The sequence below is a fragment of the Canis lupus genome, chromosome 12, assembly GCF_011100685.1.
Source record: "Canis lupus familiaris isolate Mischka breed German Shepherd chromosome 12, alternate assembly UU_Cfam_GSD_1.0, whole genome shotgun sequence".
NCBI classification, from domain to species: Eukaryota; Metazoa; Chordata; class Mammalia; order Carnivora; family Canidae; genus Canis; species Canis lupus.
In genome coordinates this window covers 57988428-58008674 of record NC_049233.1, presented here as the reverse complement: position 1 = coordinate 58008674, position 20247 = coordinate 57988428, and the positions used below count along the sequence as shown (strand labels likewise).

The 20247-nt window shown below is 38.9% G+C and overlaps 1 protein-coding gene and 1 long non-coding RNA gene across 2 annotated transcripts; one reads left to right on the top strand and one right to left on the bottom strand.

Moving 5' to 3' along the window:
* Nucleotides 1-5964: 5964 nt before the first annotated feature.
* On the bottom strand, nt 5965-19314 carry TSTD3 (thiosulfate sulfurtransferase like domain containing 3). The gene is made up of 4 exons (XM_038554799.1): nt 19165-19314; nt 7217-7390; nt 6956-7115; nt 5965-6682 (listed from the first exon to the last, which is right to left on the bottom strand). The coding sequence occupies exons 1-4, from the start codon at nt 19235-19237 to the stop codon at nt 6610-6612; spliced, it is 480 nt and encodes a 159-aa protein (XP_038410727.1). The 5' UTR covers nt 19238-19314; the 3' UTR covers nt 5965-6609.
* LOC102153435 lies at nt 11495-19282 on the top strand. The gene is made up of 3 exons (XR_005368058.1): nt 11495-11545; nt 16687-16748; nt 18423-19282. It is a non-coding gene; the product is annotated as an uncharacterized LOC102153435 (long non-coding RNA).
* Nucleotides 19315-20247: the final 933 nt, after the last annotated feature.

Below are 20247 nucleotides of genomic sequence, written 5' to 3'. Positions count from 1 at the left end.
TTCATCTCTATTTCAGTATATATTCCTAAAGACAATGGCTCTTTAAAAACCAGAAGTATTATACCTAAAGAATTAGTCAAAATAACGTTGTACTATCAAATATTCATTGTTGAAATTCTCAGTTATATTTATCAGGAGAAATTGTTAAATAATTCTAGTCAGATCTAAATAAGGACCAAACATTGCAATTAATTGATAAATCCTTTAAATCTTTTTAAATTCATGGTTCCTCTTCCATTTACTTTTTAAATTTCCCTTTGTGGTTTGATTATCTACTAAGAGTCTCCCACCAATATGGATCTTGCTAATTGTATCCTTGAGGTGCCATTTAACATGTTCCTTTTTCAGTATTTTCTGTAAGTCTTGATCAAGTTCAGATTCAAAAAAAATTTTTTTTGAAAAGGTAGACTACTGTATAAGGTATCTTCTATTAGAGGGCATATCATAGTTGATTGTCTCTTTCTGTAATTTGTCAGCCATTTATGACATGTATTGTTTTTAAAAATCAAATCGTGTAGGCTGCACTACCCAGTGTGAGAGCCACTAGCTGGCTACATGGGGCTATTGAACACTGAAAATGTGGCTAGTCAAAACTGAGATGTGCAATAAATGTAAAAATACATGTTAGATTTCAGTACTTAGGACAAAAACCAAAGGAAGTAAATATCTAATTTGTTTATAATGCTACACATTTTAAATGATGATAGGACCAAATAAGACACTATTAAAATTAATTTCACCTCTTTTTAAAATGTAAGACAACTAAATCACCTAAACAGCTTGCATTATAGTTGTTGGACTGTGCTGCTGTAAGGCAAGGAAAATGTTAGACCCCTGACCCATTTTCCCTACTGCTCATTCCTGCTCCCCAGAGCAACTTTTGGTTATTTCTTTGCTGTTGTGTTACTTCCACATTTCCAATTAACAAGCATATAATTATAGCATTTATTGAGCGCTTAGATGACAAGAATTTTCTCAGCTTCCTATATTATGAAGTACTTTAATCCTCAGAACAATTATTGTAGAGAGGAGGAAACTCAGGAACAGAAAGTTAACTTACCAATCACAGGTCAAGTAAGTGACAAGAGCTTGGATTAGGTTCTAATTCTTAAAACCTGGGCAGCTGGCCTCCAGGGCCATGCTCTTAATTACTTCACCTTACTGCCTCCTCTGTTTACCCTCCAGTGTTTTATTTTAATTCTTTTTTCAGTAGTAAAATTATCTAGTAACTTCCTACTCTGGAAGATGAAGATTTCACTTTTTTCTCACACACCTCCATCTATTCTCCTGCTTCCCCACCAAACCGGTTATATAATAGTAAGACTTCTGTTCCATTGTCTTCTCAATTTAAGTGTACACTTTTTGTTAAATTAATAATATATATTAAGTATATATAGATAACATTGTGTTGTGTAATATACTGTGGTATATTTCCTTTCTTGGAGAATATTTTTGTCTTTCTGAAAGGAGTGTAATTTCCTTGGTTGTAAGTTGCTCAGTTCACTTTGTATCTTTTATTTATCACCAGAATCACTTATTATTCCCTTACTCCCTAGGTTTCTCACAAGGAAACATTTTTCCCCAAGCCCTTCATCTTTGTTTAGGTAGCCAAGATAGGGGGAATCCTATCTTTTTCTTTGCCTTTGTTTTAATGGACTACACCTCTAGCTGCTTCAGAAAAGGTGCTTTTTAAGTAGCACCTTGTTCTTGTTTGAGAATGCAGTGTGTTATCATTCTACAGATATTAATTCGGGCTTTTCAGTCATTTTAAAATTTTTGTTTCCTTCATTAACACTTCTTCCTTGACGTTCCTTTTCTCTGGTCATAATTTTTCAAGTTAGAATCTTGCTTTAATTGTCTCAGGATCCTTGATATTTGAAAGGCCCAAGATGATAAGTGAGAGGTCTATGTGCATGGGTAGGACTTTACAGTGGTGGGCCTCATTATAGGTTCAGGGAACAACAAAATGTTTTCGTTATTATCCCTCCCACCCCCAACAAAATATTCCTAAAGCTTTTTCTTTGCCAGGGAGTCAGCTTTCCTAGAAAGGAAGCTTTTGGCTTTATGTGTGGTGGTAGTGAGCTGGACCATTCAGAGTTCTTGGAGACAAGTGAGGTCAGGGACCTAGGTATCTCATTGTACAGCATTCACTTTCATTTTATCTTCCCACCTGCAGTAAGGGATCTCACTGCCATTCTTGCCCACACATGTTTAGCTGGAAGTTTCACCTCTCTACCCATTAATGTCAAATGAATGCAACCTAAAATATCAGCTGCCTATGTAAACAAGTACCATATTGTACGGATCCACATAGTAACAGTATACTAGGCATACATTATCTTATGTAAGCTTCAAAACAATACTATTATCCCCCATGTGAATATACTTGAGCCAGATTCTACTATTATGATACTTTTATTAAAATTTCCTTTTTCCTTTCTGTCCTTGCTCCTGGCGACACTTGCAGCACTGAAAAAAGGTGACAAAATTAGACTTTTCTGTTATTTAATTGCTGTCCTTTTAGACACTGAGAAATAACTTTTACTGACTGATGGTAGAAGCATTCAGTTTTCCATTTGTTAATAGTACCAATTTCTCACAGGTTAGCTCCTGATCCTACCTCTATCTAGTATTTCCATGGCATATACATAGTAGATAGCAAAGGAATGCATTATCAGAATGCAAGAGACCTCAGTGGGATCATAAGGCAAGTAAGAGAATGTAAATGAAGGAAAACTGACACACTTTATTCTTATTTATTTATTCATGAGAGACACAGAGAGAGAAAGAGAGGTGCAGAGACACAGGCAGGGGGAGAAGCAGGCTCCATGCAGGGAGCCCGACGTGGGACTAGATCCTCGGTCTCCAGGATCATGCCCTGGGCCAAAGGCAGTGCTAAACCGCTGAGCCACCCAGGCTGCCCCAACTGACACACTTTAACTCAGAACTCTGAGCCTGTCCACTGTTGCCACTTTTTCTAGGACAGCTTCCTTTTATCCCATTATGAGAACTATGAGCAGTACATACAGCATTTTATTTTATTTTTTTTAAAGATTTTATCTATTCATGAGAAACACAGAGAGGGGTGGTGGAGGGGGAGACACAGGCAGAGGGAGAGAAGAGGGGGAGACACAGGCAGAGGGAGCCCAATGTGGGACTTGATCCCGGGACTCCAGGATCACGCCCTGGGCCAACGGCAGGCGCTAAACCACTGAGCCACCCAGGTGTCCCCATACAGCATTTTAAAAAGTAATCTGGCCATTCTACATTTCTGAAACATGATGTAGCCACTTGTTAAATGATGTATTAAATCATGTTATATATTTTGAGGCATCCAATACCATAGAAGTTAGTAATGATTTTACTCTTAAGACTTTTAGTATAAAGGTCAGTGCAGCTTCAGATACATTTGTTAAATTTTTATTTCAGAATAACTGACAATGAGGCTTGTCTTTATAAATTTGAATATAGAATATAAAATATATTATCTTCAAAAAGATACAAGTACAATTATATTTGGGTAAATAGGAAACATTATCATAAGTTTTCTTTTAAAAAGCACCAGGAATCCAAAGTATTATAATTATAAAAATCTGGTTTAGTTGCCTGCCTCCAAGTTAGAGATACTAAGTTCCTATCCCATATATTCAAAATGTAAAATATTTGTTTAACCAACAAACATGCTAAAAAGTCTCCTGTGCCCTCTCTCCAAAGGAAATTATTCTGAATTTGCTATTTATTATTCTCAGAATTTATACTTATGTACATATACTTATAAATAACAGTACTTTGCATGGTTTCAAACTATATTGTACATGTTTCTGTAATTTATTTCTCTAAATATTCACTGAGTCATCACGTTAATATGTACCTCATTTTTTTCATTTTTATTAATCCTTACCTGTGTCTGTTAAGCCCATCCACCATCTACTGGGTTTTTAATTTCAGTTACTGTATTCTTAAAATTTAGAATTTCTATTTGATACTTTTTGTAGTTTCCATTACTTTAATAATTTTTCTCATCTAGTTATTGAATATATAAAATCAGTTATTTTTTTAAAATTTTTATTTATTTATTCATAGAGACACACAGAGAGAGGCAGAGACACAGGCAGAGGGAGAAGCAGGCTCCATGCAGGGAGCCAGACATGGGACTTGATCCCGGGCCTCCAGGATCACACCCCAGGCTGCAGGTGGTGCTAAACTGCTGCGCCACAGGGGCTGCCCTAAAATCAGTTATTTTCTGACATGTATCTTTAGATTTGTTTCTATTGTGTCTTTTTTTCCTTCTTTTTCTACCTTGTTTAGTTGTTTTTCTTCTTTTTCAGTCATGAGGTCTTATTTACTGCTATTTCTGATAAGTTTTATAGAATTCTGAACATTGAATATAAAGAACTGTAGGGAATATTTGTGGTTCATGGCTATGCCCCATGGGTCAAAGCCTACCTGCCATCTAGCTTTGCCTGGCCTTTGAGCTAAGAATGTTTGCCATATTTTTAAATGGCTGAAAAATAAAAGAAGATTATTTGGAACACATGAAATATAAAATTCAAACCAAAGTGGCCATAGTTTAGTGGAGATACAGCCACACTCACTCATTTGTGTATTGTCTCTCGTTGCTTTGTGCTACAGTAGCAGAGTTGACTAGTTGCAGTAGAGACCTTAAGGCCCATAAACCTAAAATACTTATTGTTGCCAACCCCTTGCTCCAGCTAATGATATCTTTCTTACAAGAAGATTTACTGCTGGTAGGTCCTTAGGGTATCAGGAAGATCACCTCAATTCATTCAGGGATTTAGTGGATTCAAAGCTGGTCTTACATTTTCTGAGAGTTGGTCAATTTCTGGGTCACCTTTACTCCTAGGGTATAGTTTCCCAGGGTTTCCAACTAAAATGGTTGGTGTATTTACCCAGGTTCTTATTTCTTGATGGGCCCACTACTTCAACCACAACTTCCCTTCTCTCTCAGATTGTGGCTCTTCAAATCCCACCTTAGCATATTACTAGCATGTTACTAGCATAGCACTTCCTAGTAACGTTTGTTTATATAGGTATATCAATAAGATCAGTTTAAAGCCATGAAGGAATTACTAAGGCAGCGAGGATTTGAAGAGCTATTTGATCCAGAGAAAGGAAAGCTGTAGAGGATGAACCAACATCGAAGAGCCTGCATTCATGCATATGTGCAGGTGTTTTTTTTTTTTTTTTCCAGCTTTTCTAGTTCTTGTAGGGAATTTGCTCTGCTAGAAACTAGACTGACATTATCAGAAATAGAAGTTCAAGGTGGCCACATCACATCTCTACCCCAGATTCCCCATGGCTTTATAATATCATTTAGGACAAACCAAGTTCTTATAGTTACTTCCTAGGCCTACGTGGTCTGAATGACTACATAAAAGAGACCAAACACATTTGGGTCTGGAAAGGCACAGATGGAAGGAAGCACCAGGTGCACTAGGGCATTGATAAATATAGGGCTTGACATTCCAAAGGCATATACTCATGCTAGTGAGAGTCTTTTACATTTAAACTTTTTCCCTCCTATTTTCATTATTTTTAATTGAGATATAATTACAGAAAATGTATGTTTTCAAGTGTCCAGTGAATTTTGATGAATGTATTACTATGTACCAACACCTCAATCAAGATCTAAAGCATTTCTATCACCCTAGAAATCTCCCTCCTTGCTTTTTCCAGTTAATCTTCCCTCTACAGAAGCAATCACTGTTTATTTCTATCTTTATAGATCATATTAATTTTTTTAAGTTGCAGATCATATCACTATCACGCTGGTTACAACACTGCCATAAGTCTTTGGGTGGTGTTAATGTATTTTCATTGTTCATATCTCACCTACTATTCTGGATCTCAGATTCTTGGTGTTTTAAGACTAAGTCTGCTTTTTTAAATTTAATTTTTATAAGTTGATAAAGTTTTATAAGTTTCTGCTAGAAATCAAACATATTCAGAGAAGAATCACATCTTTTTTATTATCTTTTTAGCATTTGGAATATTTAGCATAGGATCTAAACTAAGAAAAGATGTTCAAGAAATGCTTACTAGCTGTTTTATATTATTCAACATTCAGTAAATACTCATTATGGGTGAAAAGTAGATCCACAAAAATATTTGTACTGTATATCATAATAGGAAAATAACTTTTATGAATTTTCTAAAATGGGGAAATTTACAAAGGAAAAAAGCATTTTAATCATTTAAAAAAATAACTTGTCTAGCTCATAGCCTCTTCAATGAATAGACGCTATGCTAACACAAATGGTCATACAATATGATTAGGTATTATAAGTAACCCAGGCTTCAGGAAAACTATTGTACTATACTAAACTATTTAAAAATTCGAGAATCCCAACCTTATATTTCCATGGCAAGTCATATACATTATTTTAATTATCAGTAGCTTTTGGAAATAGCTAAGGGCAAGTAGTATTCTCAATTTATAGTTAAGGGAAAGATTCAACAAATAATTGAATTACGCAAAATCCCCTTCCCATTAGCCAGTGATGCCAGGGCTAGATTGTTATTCTTTTGTTCATTTCACTATCCTAGGCTGCATGTACACAAGAAAAGAGCCAACTTGTGTTCCAGAATTCAATTTCCATGTTTCTTCTCTGAAAATTCATAGGTTGCCCATTCGTTCCATCCTCCAGCATAGTGTTGAGCACTGAAAACATATAGCAAGGTTAGTGCTGTAAACATTTCCTCCTGCTTTATAACACAAGGTTGATAGAAACTTTAGTGATTTAGAGATACAATGACTACTCTAGACCTCAAGCCTATTTATAAGAGTTACTTTTGAGTAGGATGAAAATATAAGAGCCTATAATTACTAACACAGTAATTATAAGAAATTTTTCAGTAGACCAGTAAAAATGTAATACATATGAAACATTGCTATGCACATTCTTGAATACATTTTTATACTTTATCTATGCACCTGTTAAAGCCCAGGGATATTGCTGTGTCCAATGCCTTCTTGCTTCTCACTCCGGCTAAACAAGAAAACACTAGACTGTCAGATTTGGATGGCTTTACTTCATTGTACTTCTCTTTGAAGTCTTTTGGGTTCATCTGTAGAGCTTCACCTACCTCACCCACTGAAAAAAAAAGTTAAGAATTTGAATTAAATTTTAGATACAGTAAATTACTCAATATATACTTTTGTGGGATGAATCAGTTCGAGATACATGTCACTTACGTGGTATATTGACAGACCCAGGGATTTTTCCATACTTGACAATTTCCCATGTCTCTCTAACATCAATTAACATAATTTTTTTGGAATTCAAGAGGTTTTTAAGTTCCTTATAAGTGACATCTTTAAAAATAGCAGTACAAAAATTGTGGCAGCTTCCTTTTATTGACTTCAAACCTGGAAAGAATAAAATAATTTAGGCACCTTCAAAATAACATTGCTATTAATATCTGGAAAGCAGGTCAAAGGAGTTTCCCTCTGGCTCCAGTCAGCTAACTATAGTTGATCTTTTGACTTCACTGTACTGTGTATTTTGCACACACCCTGTAAGAGCCTACCGTCTCACTCTCCATGCATAATGGCTGGCCTTGGCCAACTCATATTCTACTCTCCAAGTCCTTAATTCTGTGGAGCTTGTATGTACACATTCACTATTTGGTAACTGAATCTTGCAAATAATTTGTAAGTCTTACCATGATCCAAGTTATAATATTAAGAAAATTTTAATTTCCCCTTGCAAGCGAAGATAATAAGCCATATGTTAGATGTGGGAACCTTACATTTGAGACTACACTTGTAAGTACTTACAGGCACTGTTACTATCTGTTAAATAATTGGTGAGGCGCCTGGTTGGCTCCGAAGAGCATGTGACCCTTGATCTTGGGGTTGTCAGCTCAAGCCCTACATTGGGTGTAGAGATTACTTAAATAAAAACTTAAAAAAAAATTGGTAACATAATATGGTACTGGGTAATAACCCATAAAATAAATCCATGGGTCCATATTGATATAAGGATATAATTGAGTAAATGGGGAGAAGGGATTATTTCAATTTATAAATGTAGAATGAATGATGAAGAGAAAATCACCATTAGGTTGACAATCCAATAATAATTATTTCAGCAAGAGATGTTGGTGGATGCTAGAGTTAGTGGGTGAAATTATGATGAGAAATAGGAGAGTATCTCCCTAGGAGATACCTACTAATTACAAAAGGAAACAGCTGAAAGATACTACATTAACCAATTATTCAAAGATCACTAGTAAGAAATGTTGACATCACGTACTTTCTGACATGCTCAAAGAAGATTACATCACTTCCTTAGTATTTTTGCCAAAATGTATACTCTGAATCAAATCAGAAGAAAATCTCAGATAAACTCAATCTACAAAGAACCAGTACTCTTAAAAGGTGTCAAAGTTATGAAAGACACAGACTATGGAACTATCACAGATTAAAGCAGACTAAGGAGTCATACAGTGTAATACAACATAGGATCCTGGATTGGATCTAGGACTATAGGAGACATCAGTGGGAAAATTGGTGAAATTTAAATAAGGTCTGTGGATTAGTTCACAGTATTATGTCAATATTTCCTGATTTCAAGAACTGTACTATGTAAGATGCTTATATTAGGGGAAGTTGAGTAAGAATAAAGGGAACTCTTTTTTACCTTTGCAACTTTTCTGTAGGTCCAAATTGTTTTTTTTAAAAGATTTATTTATTATTTTTATTTATTTATTTATTTATTTATTTATTTATTTATTTATTTATTTATTTATTTATTTATTTATTTATTTATTTATTTATTCAGAGAGAGAGAAAGACAGGCAGACACACAGGCAGAGGGAGAAGCAGGCTCCCTGCAGGGAGCCCTACACAGGACTCGATCCCGGGTCTCCAGGATCACGCCCTGGGCTGCAGGCGGCGCCAAACCACTGCGCCACGGGGGCTGCCCCCCAATTTTTTTTTTAAAGATTTTATTTATTTATTCATAGACACACAGAGAGAGGCAGAGACATAGGCAGAGGGAGAAGCAGGCTCCACGCAGGGAACCCAATGTGGGACTCGATCCCGGGTTCCCAGGATCACACCCCAGGCTGCAGGCAGCGCCAAACCGCTGCGTCACCGGGGCTGCCCCCAAATTGTTTTTTTAAACATGAAAGAAAACCCAAAAGATTTTTAAAAATAGGATAAAAATAAAACATACTAATATTTTACAACAAAATGACCACTGTAAAAAAAGGTAACTAATAATGCTCCAAATGCTGCTTAAAATATTAAAGATCTTATAAAGTGAAATTGGTTTAAATAGTATAAACTGGCACAGGAAAAGGTTTAAATGTCTAAGTCCAGAAACACACAATATACTATCTATGAGAATTAGGTATTTGGTAACAGTCAGACCAATGGGGAAATTTCGTTCAATAAATATGTAGCTAGGCATCAGGAAGAAACTTTAAGCAGGCTATGGCCTCATTCCTTACATGTAAATAAATTAAAATTTCAACCTAAAAACTAGGATCTTAGAAGTACTAATAGAAAACATGAGCAGATAATTTAAATCTTGGGATAAGAAAGCCATTCTAAACATGGCAAAATCAAAAGTCATAAAGAATTGATCTCATAAAAGTGCTATAATAAGACAAGTGGCAGGCAGGAACAAAATATTTGTGACATAGAAAAGACAAAACATTAGTATTAATAGAGCCCGTACAAATAGGAAAAGGACAAAATTCTCACTAGGAAAACAGTCAAAACAAGAACAGGGGACTTGACTTGAAAAATACAGATGGTTAATAAAATGTAAAAAAATGCCCTGTCTCACTACTTATGAAGGAAATGCAAGATGTAAACAAAAGTTTTCAAATTTTGTCAGGTTTGTAAATAAAGATTTGATAACACCAAATATTAGTGAGGGTATGAGGAAATTAGTATTCTTGTACATTGTTGGGAATGTGTAATGTTAAAACCTTTTGAAAGGAAAATTTAGCCCTAATGACATTTTATGTACGTATATCTTTTTTACCTCACAATTTTACTTTTAGGAATCTATCTTAATACAGAAGTATTAGCGTGAATACATACAAATGTGTATATGTATAAATATATATGTTGGCAGCATTCTCTACAATACTGAAAAATGGAAAGAAGCTGGAAGTCTATCCATAAGGGAATGGTTATAAGTGGTACATTTATACAATGGAATATTATTTAATGTAAGTAGTCCAAAATAGAGCATTAAATGTAAAGAACTAGTTGGAAACACCACGTATAAACCAGAGGTTCCCATTCTTCCTTGGTTCATCCTTTTACGTCTCAGTAAATTTCCTGCAGTGCACATAGGCCAAAAGAGATCTTTTATGGTTCTATTTATTAAGTAGTTAAGAAAAGCCAAAAGTGAGTTCTGAAGCACCATATTTTCTTATAAAAACCAAACACTGTTCTACTTTCATTTGCCTTTCTCACTGATAGCAAAAGATGGGGAAATGGACAAATACAATAATTTAGAAATACAGGTTTCCCAGCAATTCCACTCCAAGGTATGTACCCAAAAGATTTGAAAACAGGGACTCAAACAAAGACATCAATGTTCATAACAGCATTATTCACAATTACTCACAAAGGCCAAAAGGTGGAAACAACCCGAGCTCATTCAGCAGATGAACGGGTAAATAAAATGTAGGATACACGCACAATGGAATATCATTCTGCCAGAAAAAGGAATGAAATTCTAACACATAACTACAGCACGAAACTGCAACATTGAAAACATGCTAAGTGAAGTAAGCCAAACACAAAATGACAAATATTTTATGATTCCACTTATTTGAAATATCTAGAACAGGTAAATTCATAGAAAGTAGGTTAAAGGTAACCAGGAGTTGGAGGGAAAGGTGCTATTCCCCAGTGGGCTTGAGTTTCTGTTTGGAGTGATGAAAATTTTTGGAAATACAGTGGTGATGACTGCGCGATGTTGTGAATATAATTAATGCCACTGAATTGTACATTCAACAATGGTTAAAATGACATATTTTTTGTTATGTATATTTCTATCACAGTAAACAAAATAAAAAAAATACAAATACAAACTTCCCCATCCTCTTCAGATTTTGAAAAGTCAGCTCGTGTTATCTACAAGATTAGATCTTTAAAATGCCTGGGATAAAACTATTTCTCACTCAACATGCTGTTTTGTGAATTCCCAGATATAAAAAGTCAGCAGGCTGAGTTCACACTTGTTACTGAGTTCCTCATTGTTAGGAACTGGAGAAGTATGGTAATTTAAAAAACTGTTAAACTCAAGACTGTGGTACTTCACACTGGGAAGCAAACATCATCTCAGCATGTAACCTCTGCCACTGAATCAGAGATGGTTACGTATTTTTCTTTTCTTTTTTAAGATTTTATCTATTTATTCATGAGAGACACAGAGAAAGAGGCAGAGGGAGGAGCAGGCTCCCTGCCGAAAGCCTGATGCAGGACTCTATCCCAGAATCCCAGGATCATGACTGGAGCCAAAGGCAGATGCTCAACCACTGAGCCACCCAGGTACCCCTAGTTATGTTTTTCTTATATTGTAGAATCAAATTGACCTTGAACTTTCTCTAATTCAGCTATACTGTTTGGGGGGGGGGGCATTGGAAAACAGGTTTATAATCAGTGAGGAATAGTTTTCCTAGCTTTCCACTCTGAGCCAAAGTACAAATATTCCCCTAATAAGTCTCAGCTCCCCCACAAGCCTCTCACGGTATGAGCCTCCAGTCCACACTAATTCTTTAGGTAAAGCTATAGTGTATCTTTTTGTACAAGGGGGCTTCTACTTGTAAATCAACCACTTCATCCTTTGCTTGATCAAAGAAACAGCCATCAGTTCCTACACTGAAGGAAAACTGTCTGGGATTTATTGGGATGATGTAGGGTTTTCTTGAGGGATTCCCGAGAGTAACACAAGCTGTACCTGATTTTTCACATTTTTGAGCCTAATTTTTAAATAAACTCCAGTTTGGCTGTTGGCACAGTGGTAAATCTAGCCTCACCTGGCTATTACCTACAGCCTACATTATAGGACACAGTCCATACTCGTTAGTACGTTCTATTATGTCCTTCAACCTACTTTACCAGCATAATTTACCACACCTTCTCTTCTTCCTCATTCCTCCTCTACCTCAATAACCCTTCCCTCCAGCTACGTTAAAAGTATACATGTGCTCTCACTATATTTTTACAATGGAAAGAGCAGGGATTCTAGAGTCAGATAAACCAGGTTCAAATCTTGGCTTGTCCATTTAGCTCTGTAATCCTGGGCAGATTACATAAACTCTCTGGGACTTAGTTTCTTATTTGTAAAACAGGAATACTATTATTTAACCTTTCTGAGTTGCTGTGAAATTTAGATAATCTATACAGTGCAATCTTTAAGTATATTTTTTCGCCTTCCTTCATGATTTATGCACACTTCTTTTTTTTTAAAGATTTAAAAAAATTTTTTTTATTTATTCATTCATGAGAGAGACAGAGAGAGAGAGAGAGAAAGAGCGAGCTCAAGCAGAGACATAGGCAGAGGGAGAAGCAGGCTCCATGCAGGGAGCCCGACATTGGACTCCACCCTGGGTCTCCAGGATCACACCCTGGGCGGAAGGCAGGGGCTAAACCTCTGAGCCACCGAGGGATCCCTGCACACTTCTTTCTGAAGGGAATACCTCCCTTCCTCATCTCTACCTGACACACTCTTACTCTCCTTGAAGACTGTTAAATGCCACTTGTCCCCAGCCCAATTAGTTTCATTTCTAGGTATCTATTCTAGTAAAATACTTGTGCATATACACAAAGAGGTATGTACAATGATAATTATTGGAAAAAAATTTTTAACAGCAAAAAATAGAAACCAAAATGTCGGGGATCCCTGGGTGGCGCAGCGGTTTAGCGCCTGCCTTTGGCCCAGGGCGCGATCCTGGAGACCCGGGATCGAATCCCACGTCGGGCTCCCGGTGCATGGAGCCTGCTTCTCCCTCTGCCTGTGCCTCTGCCTCTCTCTCTCTCTCTCTCTCACTGTGTGCCTATCATAAATAAATAAAATAAAATAATTAAAAAAAAAAAAAGAAACCAAAATGTCCATCAGTAGGAGACTGGTTAAATAAACTGGCAATCCATACTATGGAATACATGCAGTGGTTAAGAGAGTTATGTGTACTGCCATGGAAACTTCTAAATACCTAAGTGAGAAAAAATGCAGAAAAGTGTGCACAATAGATCACATTATACATATATATATATATATGATTTCTGCTACAGATCTATATATGATATACAAAAGCATAATGAGTGGAAAATCTGAACAGACATTTTTCCAAAGACATACAGATGGAATGCCTGGGTGGCTCTGTTGTTAAACATCTGCCTTCAGCTCAGGTCATGATCTTAGGGTCCTGGGATCGAGCCCTGCATCAGGCTCCCTGCTCAGCAGGGAGACTGCTTCTCTTTCTACCTCTCTTTCTGTGATCTCTCTCACTCTCACTCTCTTTCAAATAAATAAACAAAATCTTAAAAAAAAAAAAAACATATTGATGGCCAAAAGACAAATGAAAAGATGTTCAACATCATTAATCATCAGGGAAATGCAAATTGAAACCAGAATGAGATATCTCTTCACTCCAGCTAGAATGGCCATTATCCATAGATAAGACATAATAAATGTTGGTGAGGATGTGGAGGAAAGGGAACCCTCATGCATTATTGGTGGGAATGTAAATTGGTGCAGCCACTGTGGAAAACAGTATGGAGGTTCCTCAAAAAATTAAAAATAGGGGGATGACTGGTGGCTCAGCGGTTGAGCATCTGCCTTCGGCTCAGGGCATGATCCTGGGGTCTCGGGATGGAGTCCCACATCGGGCTCCCTGCAGGGAGCCTGCTTCTCCCTCTGCCTATGTCTCTGCTTCTCTCTGTGTCTCTCATGAATTAATAAATAAAATCTTTTAAAAAATTTAAAATAGAACTACAATATGATCAAACATTTCCACCCCTGGTATTTATCTGAAGAAAATGAAGATGCTATCTTGAAAAGCTATATGCACTCCCATGTTCACTGAAGCATTATTAATAACAGCTAAGATATGGGGCACCTGGGTGGCTCAGTCTGTTAAGCATCTGCCTTCTGCTCAAGTCCTGATCCCAGAGTCCTGGGACGGAGCCCCACGCTGGCTCCCTGCTAAGTGGGGAGCCTGCTTCTCTGTCTCCCCCTGCTTGTACTCTCGCTCTCTCTCTTTCAAATAAATAAATAAATAAACAAACAAACAAACAAACAAATCCATCCTTAAAAAAATAAAATAACAGCCAAGATATGGAAACAATCTAAGTGTCAATGGATAAAGAAATTGTAGTACACACACACACACACACACACACACACGAATATTATTCAGCCGTAAAAAAGAATGAACTCTTGTCATTTGAGACATGGGTATTATTACACTAAGTCAGAGAAAAGCAAATAATGTGTGATCTCATATGTGGAACCTAAAACAAACAAAAAAATAAACTCTCAAAGCCCAAGCTTATAGACACAGAACAGATTAGTGGTTGCCAGAGGCAGGGAATATGGGGTGGGAGAAATGGATGAAGGTAGAAAAGGTAAAAATTTTAAAATATATATTTTTTAGATAAAAAAAATTAGAATTCTCATCCTTTTTTTTTTTTTTTGATTTTATTTATTTATTCATGAGAGACACACAGAGAGAGAGGCAGAGCCACAGGCAGAGAGAGAAGCAGGTCCCATACTGGAAGACCGATGTGGGCCTCGATCCCAGGCCCTCTGGGATCACGACCTGAGCCAAAGGCAGACACTTAACTACTGAGCCACCCAGGCGCCCCTAGAATTCTCATCTTTAACAGGGAAAATGGAGAAGGGTCTTAGGCTATTTAGAGGAGAGTAAATGATGTTTAGGAAGGATGAATAGGCCCTAAGAGGAACAGAGATGGAAGGTTTGACAGTTTGTGACAAAATCTGGGTGTGGTGTTGAGTTCTGATCTCCTTTCCTATGATGAGTTAATCTTCCCTGGTTGATGAAATTCTGGGGGAGGGAATTTATGACAGTTGAGATCCTTTTTTGGAGGATCTGTCTTTAGATGGGTAAGAGGAGTTCAGAAAACGCCTGTCTCTGCATTTGCTGTTTTTCAAATAACTACAGTTCAAAAAAAATTTTTTAAATCAACCTACCAACCCAAATTTCAGTTTGAAATAAGTACGATGACCTAAAAATATTTAAAATCACATCATATTAGACTATGCAAATTGAAGATCTAGTATAATTCAGAATGCTCTGATCCATACTGTTTACATGTTTAGAAGTTTGCTTTTCTACTACAATTATCAGGTCTTTTTAGTAAGGAGACCTGAAGAAATAAGCACTTTTTCCAAACAAAAAGCTTAAGAAATTTAGGATTACTTCAACATTATTTCTAAATTCTAGATTCAATTATTCTTTGAATTTTTTTTAAGTTTATTTATTTATTTATTTATTTATTTATTTATTTAGATAACTTCTACACCCATCTGGGGCTCGAACTCATGACCAATATCAAGAGTCACTGTGCTCTTCCAACTGAGCCATCCTGGCACCCCTATCCTTTAAATTATTTAATTTCAATTAGCCTAATGCGATTTAATTAATTGTATGTTTAAGGAAACTAAATATAGAAACCATTTACATGACTTGGGTTCTGAATTTATTTTTTCATAAACTTAGCTTCTTTTCTATATTATTGTATAGCATAGTCTTATACTATATGTTGTACTTTAAAATACTAAACTAGGGGATCCCTGGGCGGCTCAGCGGCTCAGTGCCTGCCTTTGGCCCAGGGCATGATCCTGGACTCCCGGGATCGAGTCCCACGTCAGGCTCCCAGCATGGAGCCTGCTTCTTGCTCTGCCTGTGTCTCTGCCTCACTCTCTCTCTCTCTCTCTCTATGTCTATCATGAATAAATAAATAAAATCTTAAAAAAAATACTAAACTAAATTTCTTAGAAATAACCTACCAGGAGCCTGGGTGGCTCAGTGGTTGAGCATCTACCTTTGGCTCAGGTCATGTTCTGGGGTCTTGGGACCGAGTTCTGCACTGGGCTCCCCGCGGGGAGCCTGCTTCTCCCTCTGCCTGTTTCTGCCTCTCTGTCTCTCATGAATAAATACATATAATCTTAAAAAAAAAAAAAGAAATAGTCTACCATTATTTCCTACCAATTCATTTTGGTATACTTTTTATAGTTTCAAATAAATAAAGTTTTGATGAGAAAAATGTACTTATTTGACATAACAGTTTTTGTTTAATAATAACAACAATCATAATAATAGCAACTCACTCTTGCCACAGTTATAAAATAAATTCTCTGAAAAAAAAATAAATTCTCTGGTTCATCCCTCCTCTTCTTTGGGATGTTGACACTTTAGAAAACCCATGTCTGTATCTGTTGAATATTGAAAACTATACTAGGGACCATGTAATGGTCAATATAAACAACACATAACCTAGAAAGAATATAGTAGAAATAATGATTGTTCCTTCGGAGAGAAAATATTAGGAAAAACATTTGCTGTGCTTCTTTCTCAAATGGGTATTTGGGTTTAGGGTGAACATTTTATAACTTCTGATATAATCACTTTAATAAATATTTTGATTTTTTTGGCAACCACTTACAGCAAAACATGAAAAGCAGGTGAACAACCATCCTAGTGAATGAAGGTTAAGATGGAAGTTTTAGGTAAGGCAATGCGTTTACTTCATGAAATGGTGAGTTTAACACCAGATGGGACCACCTTACACTATCTTTCAACTTCTCAAAGTCACTTGTCTTCTCCATTTCCATTTACTATTCTTATCACAGTACTTTCCCTTAAAGAGCCCAACAAGTCCCCAGGTCCCACCTTCCCCAACCTCCCTCCTTATTTAAAGCATCCTCTACTCTGGCAGTTGATTCATGTTGACAAGGGTACCTCTGTGTTCTCCACTGTTATTCGTAGCCCCAGGACAAGGATCAAGTAAAAGCCTGTAAAAGCCTGTATACAACCTGGCTACCTCCCAGAAAGCTACTTATTATCTTACAGAGGTCAGAACTCAGGGCAAAGATAGGGCAGGATGGGGTACGTCAGAGTTCACTCACTTCCTGCCACCACAAAGGTGTGTTAGGAAGGTACTCAGCTATAGTGCACATGACTTAGTAGGTCAGATTTGGGATCCTGCTTCTGCCTAAGTCTAAACTGAAGCTAAAAGGAAGATAAGAACAACAAAACTAGCAGAAAAAGATTTGAGAGGATAGCTTCAGAGAATAAAGGTAGACAGCAAGCTTTTGTCTTCATGGGAATGCAGGAGACAAAGGCCATTTTCAGTGTTACAGGGGTCACTGATTAAGTAACTAGCTCGCTTGTTAGCAGCCTCAAGTCATGAAGAAGACAAGGATTGACTGCATTCTCTTTGGAAAGTCTTGGTTGAAAGATCAGAAACCCATCCTGGCAATTGGAAGCAACCTAAATGTTCATACAGGAAATGGTTAAAGTAATGATGAAGCATACCACGGAGCATTTACAAGGAAAGAGGCAGACCTACATTTAGTGATTTGGAGAGATGTCCATATTGCTAAATGAAAAAGCTTCCCCTTTGAGATCTATATGCACATAAGACACAATAATACTTAGGTTTCGTAAATGTCCAGAAAAACATCTGGAAGGAAATGTGAAACTATTCCTGGGGAGTACGACTGCAGGGACAGGAATTCTGGGGCATAAATTCTAAACCATAGAGAAGTGTTTAGAAGGACGGGTACCAAACCACATCTGGAGAGGAGGGTGGAATGTGGGAGGGTATATAAAGGGGAACGCAGGCTGTGCTTTATTGTCTATTTGAATATAATGGGAACATAATAATATATCACTAGTAGAATTTTTTTGAAAAATTTAGGTAATCTCTACACCCAATCTGGGGATCGAACTTACAACTCTGAGATCAAGGGTTGCATGCTCTACCAATGGAGCCAGCCAGGCACCACACTAGTAAAATTTTTTAAATGAAAATGCACCTTTTCTCTACCACTTTCTCCAACTCCCGTACAATCGTAGCTTTTTCCATAGCCGTCTCATGAGGCCATGTGTGGGGACTGTTTCCTTGTGACATGAATTGCAGAGGCTGCATCTCCAGCAGGAGGCCTGCATTACTAGGTGCTCAACAAACAAGTTTGCAGAGAAAAAGCACATTTTAGGGACGCTTGGGTGACTAAGCGGTTGAGCATCTGCCTTCAGCTCAGGGCGTGATCCTGGGACCCTGGGGTCCTGGGATCGAGTCCCCGTGAGCCGGCTTCTCCCTCTCCTATGTCTCTGCCTCTCTCTCTCTGTGTCTCTTAGAAATAAATAAATAAAATCTTTTTTTTTTTTTTTTTTTTAAGCACATTTTAAACTACAGAGGAGGTACCAACAGTTCAAGTGGAAGAACTGGGAGGGAGAGCTGGGGGCACAGTGTTACGCCAGTCTCTGCAGCTGCATCCACAAATAAAAATTGTGCTAAAGAGAGGCAGCATGGCAAGCAAAAAGAAGGGACTGGAAGGAAGCCTGCTCCGAGTACTGCACCCGAGGCCTCCGCTAACACCCTTGTTTCTCTGGCTTGTTCTGCCGCCTGTAAAGCCAGCATGGGACTTCAATAGCTGTAACGTGTTATAATCCCAGGCGACTGTTGCCATCAAGCCCCGAGCGCGGCCCCCCAGTGGGTCCCAGGGGTGGCTCGCGAAGCTGGCGCCCTGGGCACCCTGGCTCCCCGGGCACCCTGGCTCCCCGGGCACCCTGGCTCCCCCGGCACCCTGGCTCCCCGGGCACCCTGGCTCCCCCAGCACCCTGGCTCCCCCGGCACCCTGGCTCCCGGCGTCCCGAGCCCACCTTCGCCGCCCGGTGGAGCACCAGCCTCTTCCCGCGCGCCTGCCCCGAGCAGCAGCGCTGACCTCTCCCTGCGGCCCCCGGGGGCACCCCCAGACCCAAGCAGCCCGGGACCCGAAGGAACGAGAACTGAGAGTGGGTGCTGTCTTCCCAGGGGCCCAGAATCATGGGTCTCATGTCTGACCGGTAGCCTCAAGGAGCGAGAGCACCGCCATCCGGGCCACTTCCTTCCCCGGGGACCCCCGGGGACCCCGAGCTCACCCCAGAGCGCAGCCTCCGCCGACCTGAGGACCGCCCGGCGCGCACCCCCGAGCAGCGGCCCCGAGAGCGCCATCCGCCGCACCCCGACGCCGGCCCGCGGCGCACCCGGACCCCGCTTCCCTGCTCCGGCCGCACCGGGCTCTCGGCCGCCCTGCCCGCCGCCGCCGGCCCGCCGCGCACCCGGCGCCCGCGTCCCCGCTCTCGGCCGCCCCGCCTCCCGCCCCCCGCCTCCCTCCGCCGGCTCCTCCTCCCCGCCCTCCGCCGCCCCGCCCCCCGCGCCGCGCCCTCGCGCGCCCCCAGCCCCGCGCCGGCCGAAACCGGGGGCGCCACCGGTCACCGCAGAGCCCACCGCGCCTCGCCTCTCAAACTTGACTTTGGAAAGAAACGGAGAGTTGGGCTTGCTCTTTTGGTCTGGATTATTATTATTATTATCATTTTTGGATTATCATTTTCGAAAGAGAGACAAGTGTAAGGGTGGGAAGTAGAAGTTTAGCCGAAGGGCAGCCGGGTGGCTCAGCGGTTTAGCGCCGCCTTCGGCCCAGGGCGTGATCCTGGAGACCCGGGGTCGAGTCCCACATCAGGCAACCTGCATGGAGCCTGCTTCTCCCTCTCCCTGTGTCTCTGCCCCTCTCTCTCTCTCTCTCTCTGCCTCTCATGAATAAATAAATACAAACTTTAAAAAAAAAAGAGAGAGATGAAATTTCTAGATTTAAAGTAAGTTTTTTTCCTACTTTATAGTAGGATTCTTTTTTGTTTTTTAAAGATTTTATTTGTTTATTCCACATTTTCCTACTTTATAGCGGGATTCTTTTTTGTTTTTTTAAGATTTTATCTATTTATTCCACATTTTCCTACTTTATAGTAGGATTCTTTTTTTGTTTTTTTTTTTTAAAGATTTTATTTATTTATTTATTTTTTAGCTTTTTATTTTATTTTTATTTTTTTTAATTGGTGTTCAATTTACTAACATACAGAATAACACCCAGTGCCCGTCACCCATTCACTCCCACCCCCCGCCCTCCTCCCCTTCCACCACCCCTAGTTCGTTTCCCAGAGTTAGCAGTCTTTACGTTCTGTCTCCCT

What these genes read in the sequence shown, in the direction of transcription:
- TSTD3 (XM_038554799.1), bottom strand. Translation starts at nt 19,237, where the DNA reads ATGGCGCTCTCGGGGCCGCTGCTCGGGGGTGCGCGCCGGGCGGTCCTC. An exon ending in GGCGGAGGCTGCGCTCTGGG is followed by an intron (nt 7,391 to 19,164) that starts GTGAGCTCGGGG and finishes TATTCTTTCCAG; the next exon opens with GTTTGAAGTCAATAAAAGGA. An exon ending in TGGGTCTGTCAATATACCAC is followed by an intron (nt 7,116 to 7,216) that starts GTAAGTGACATG and finishes TTTTTTTTTCAG; the next exon opens with TGGGTGAGGTAGGTGAAGCT.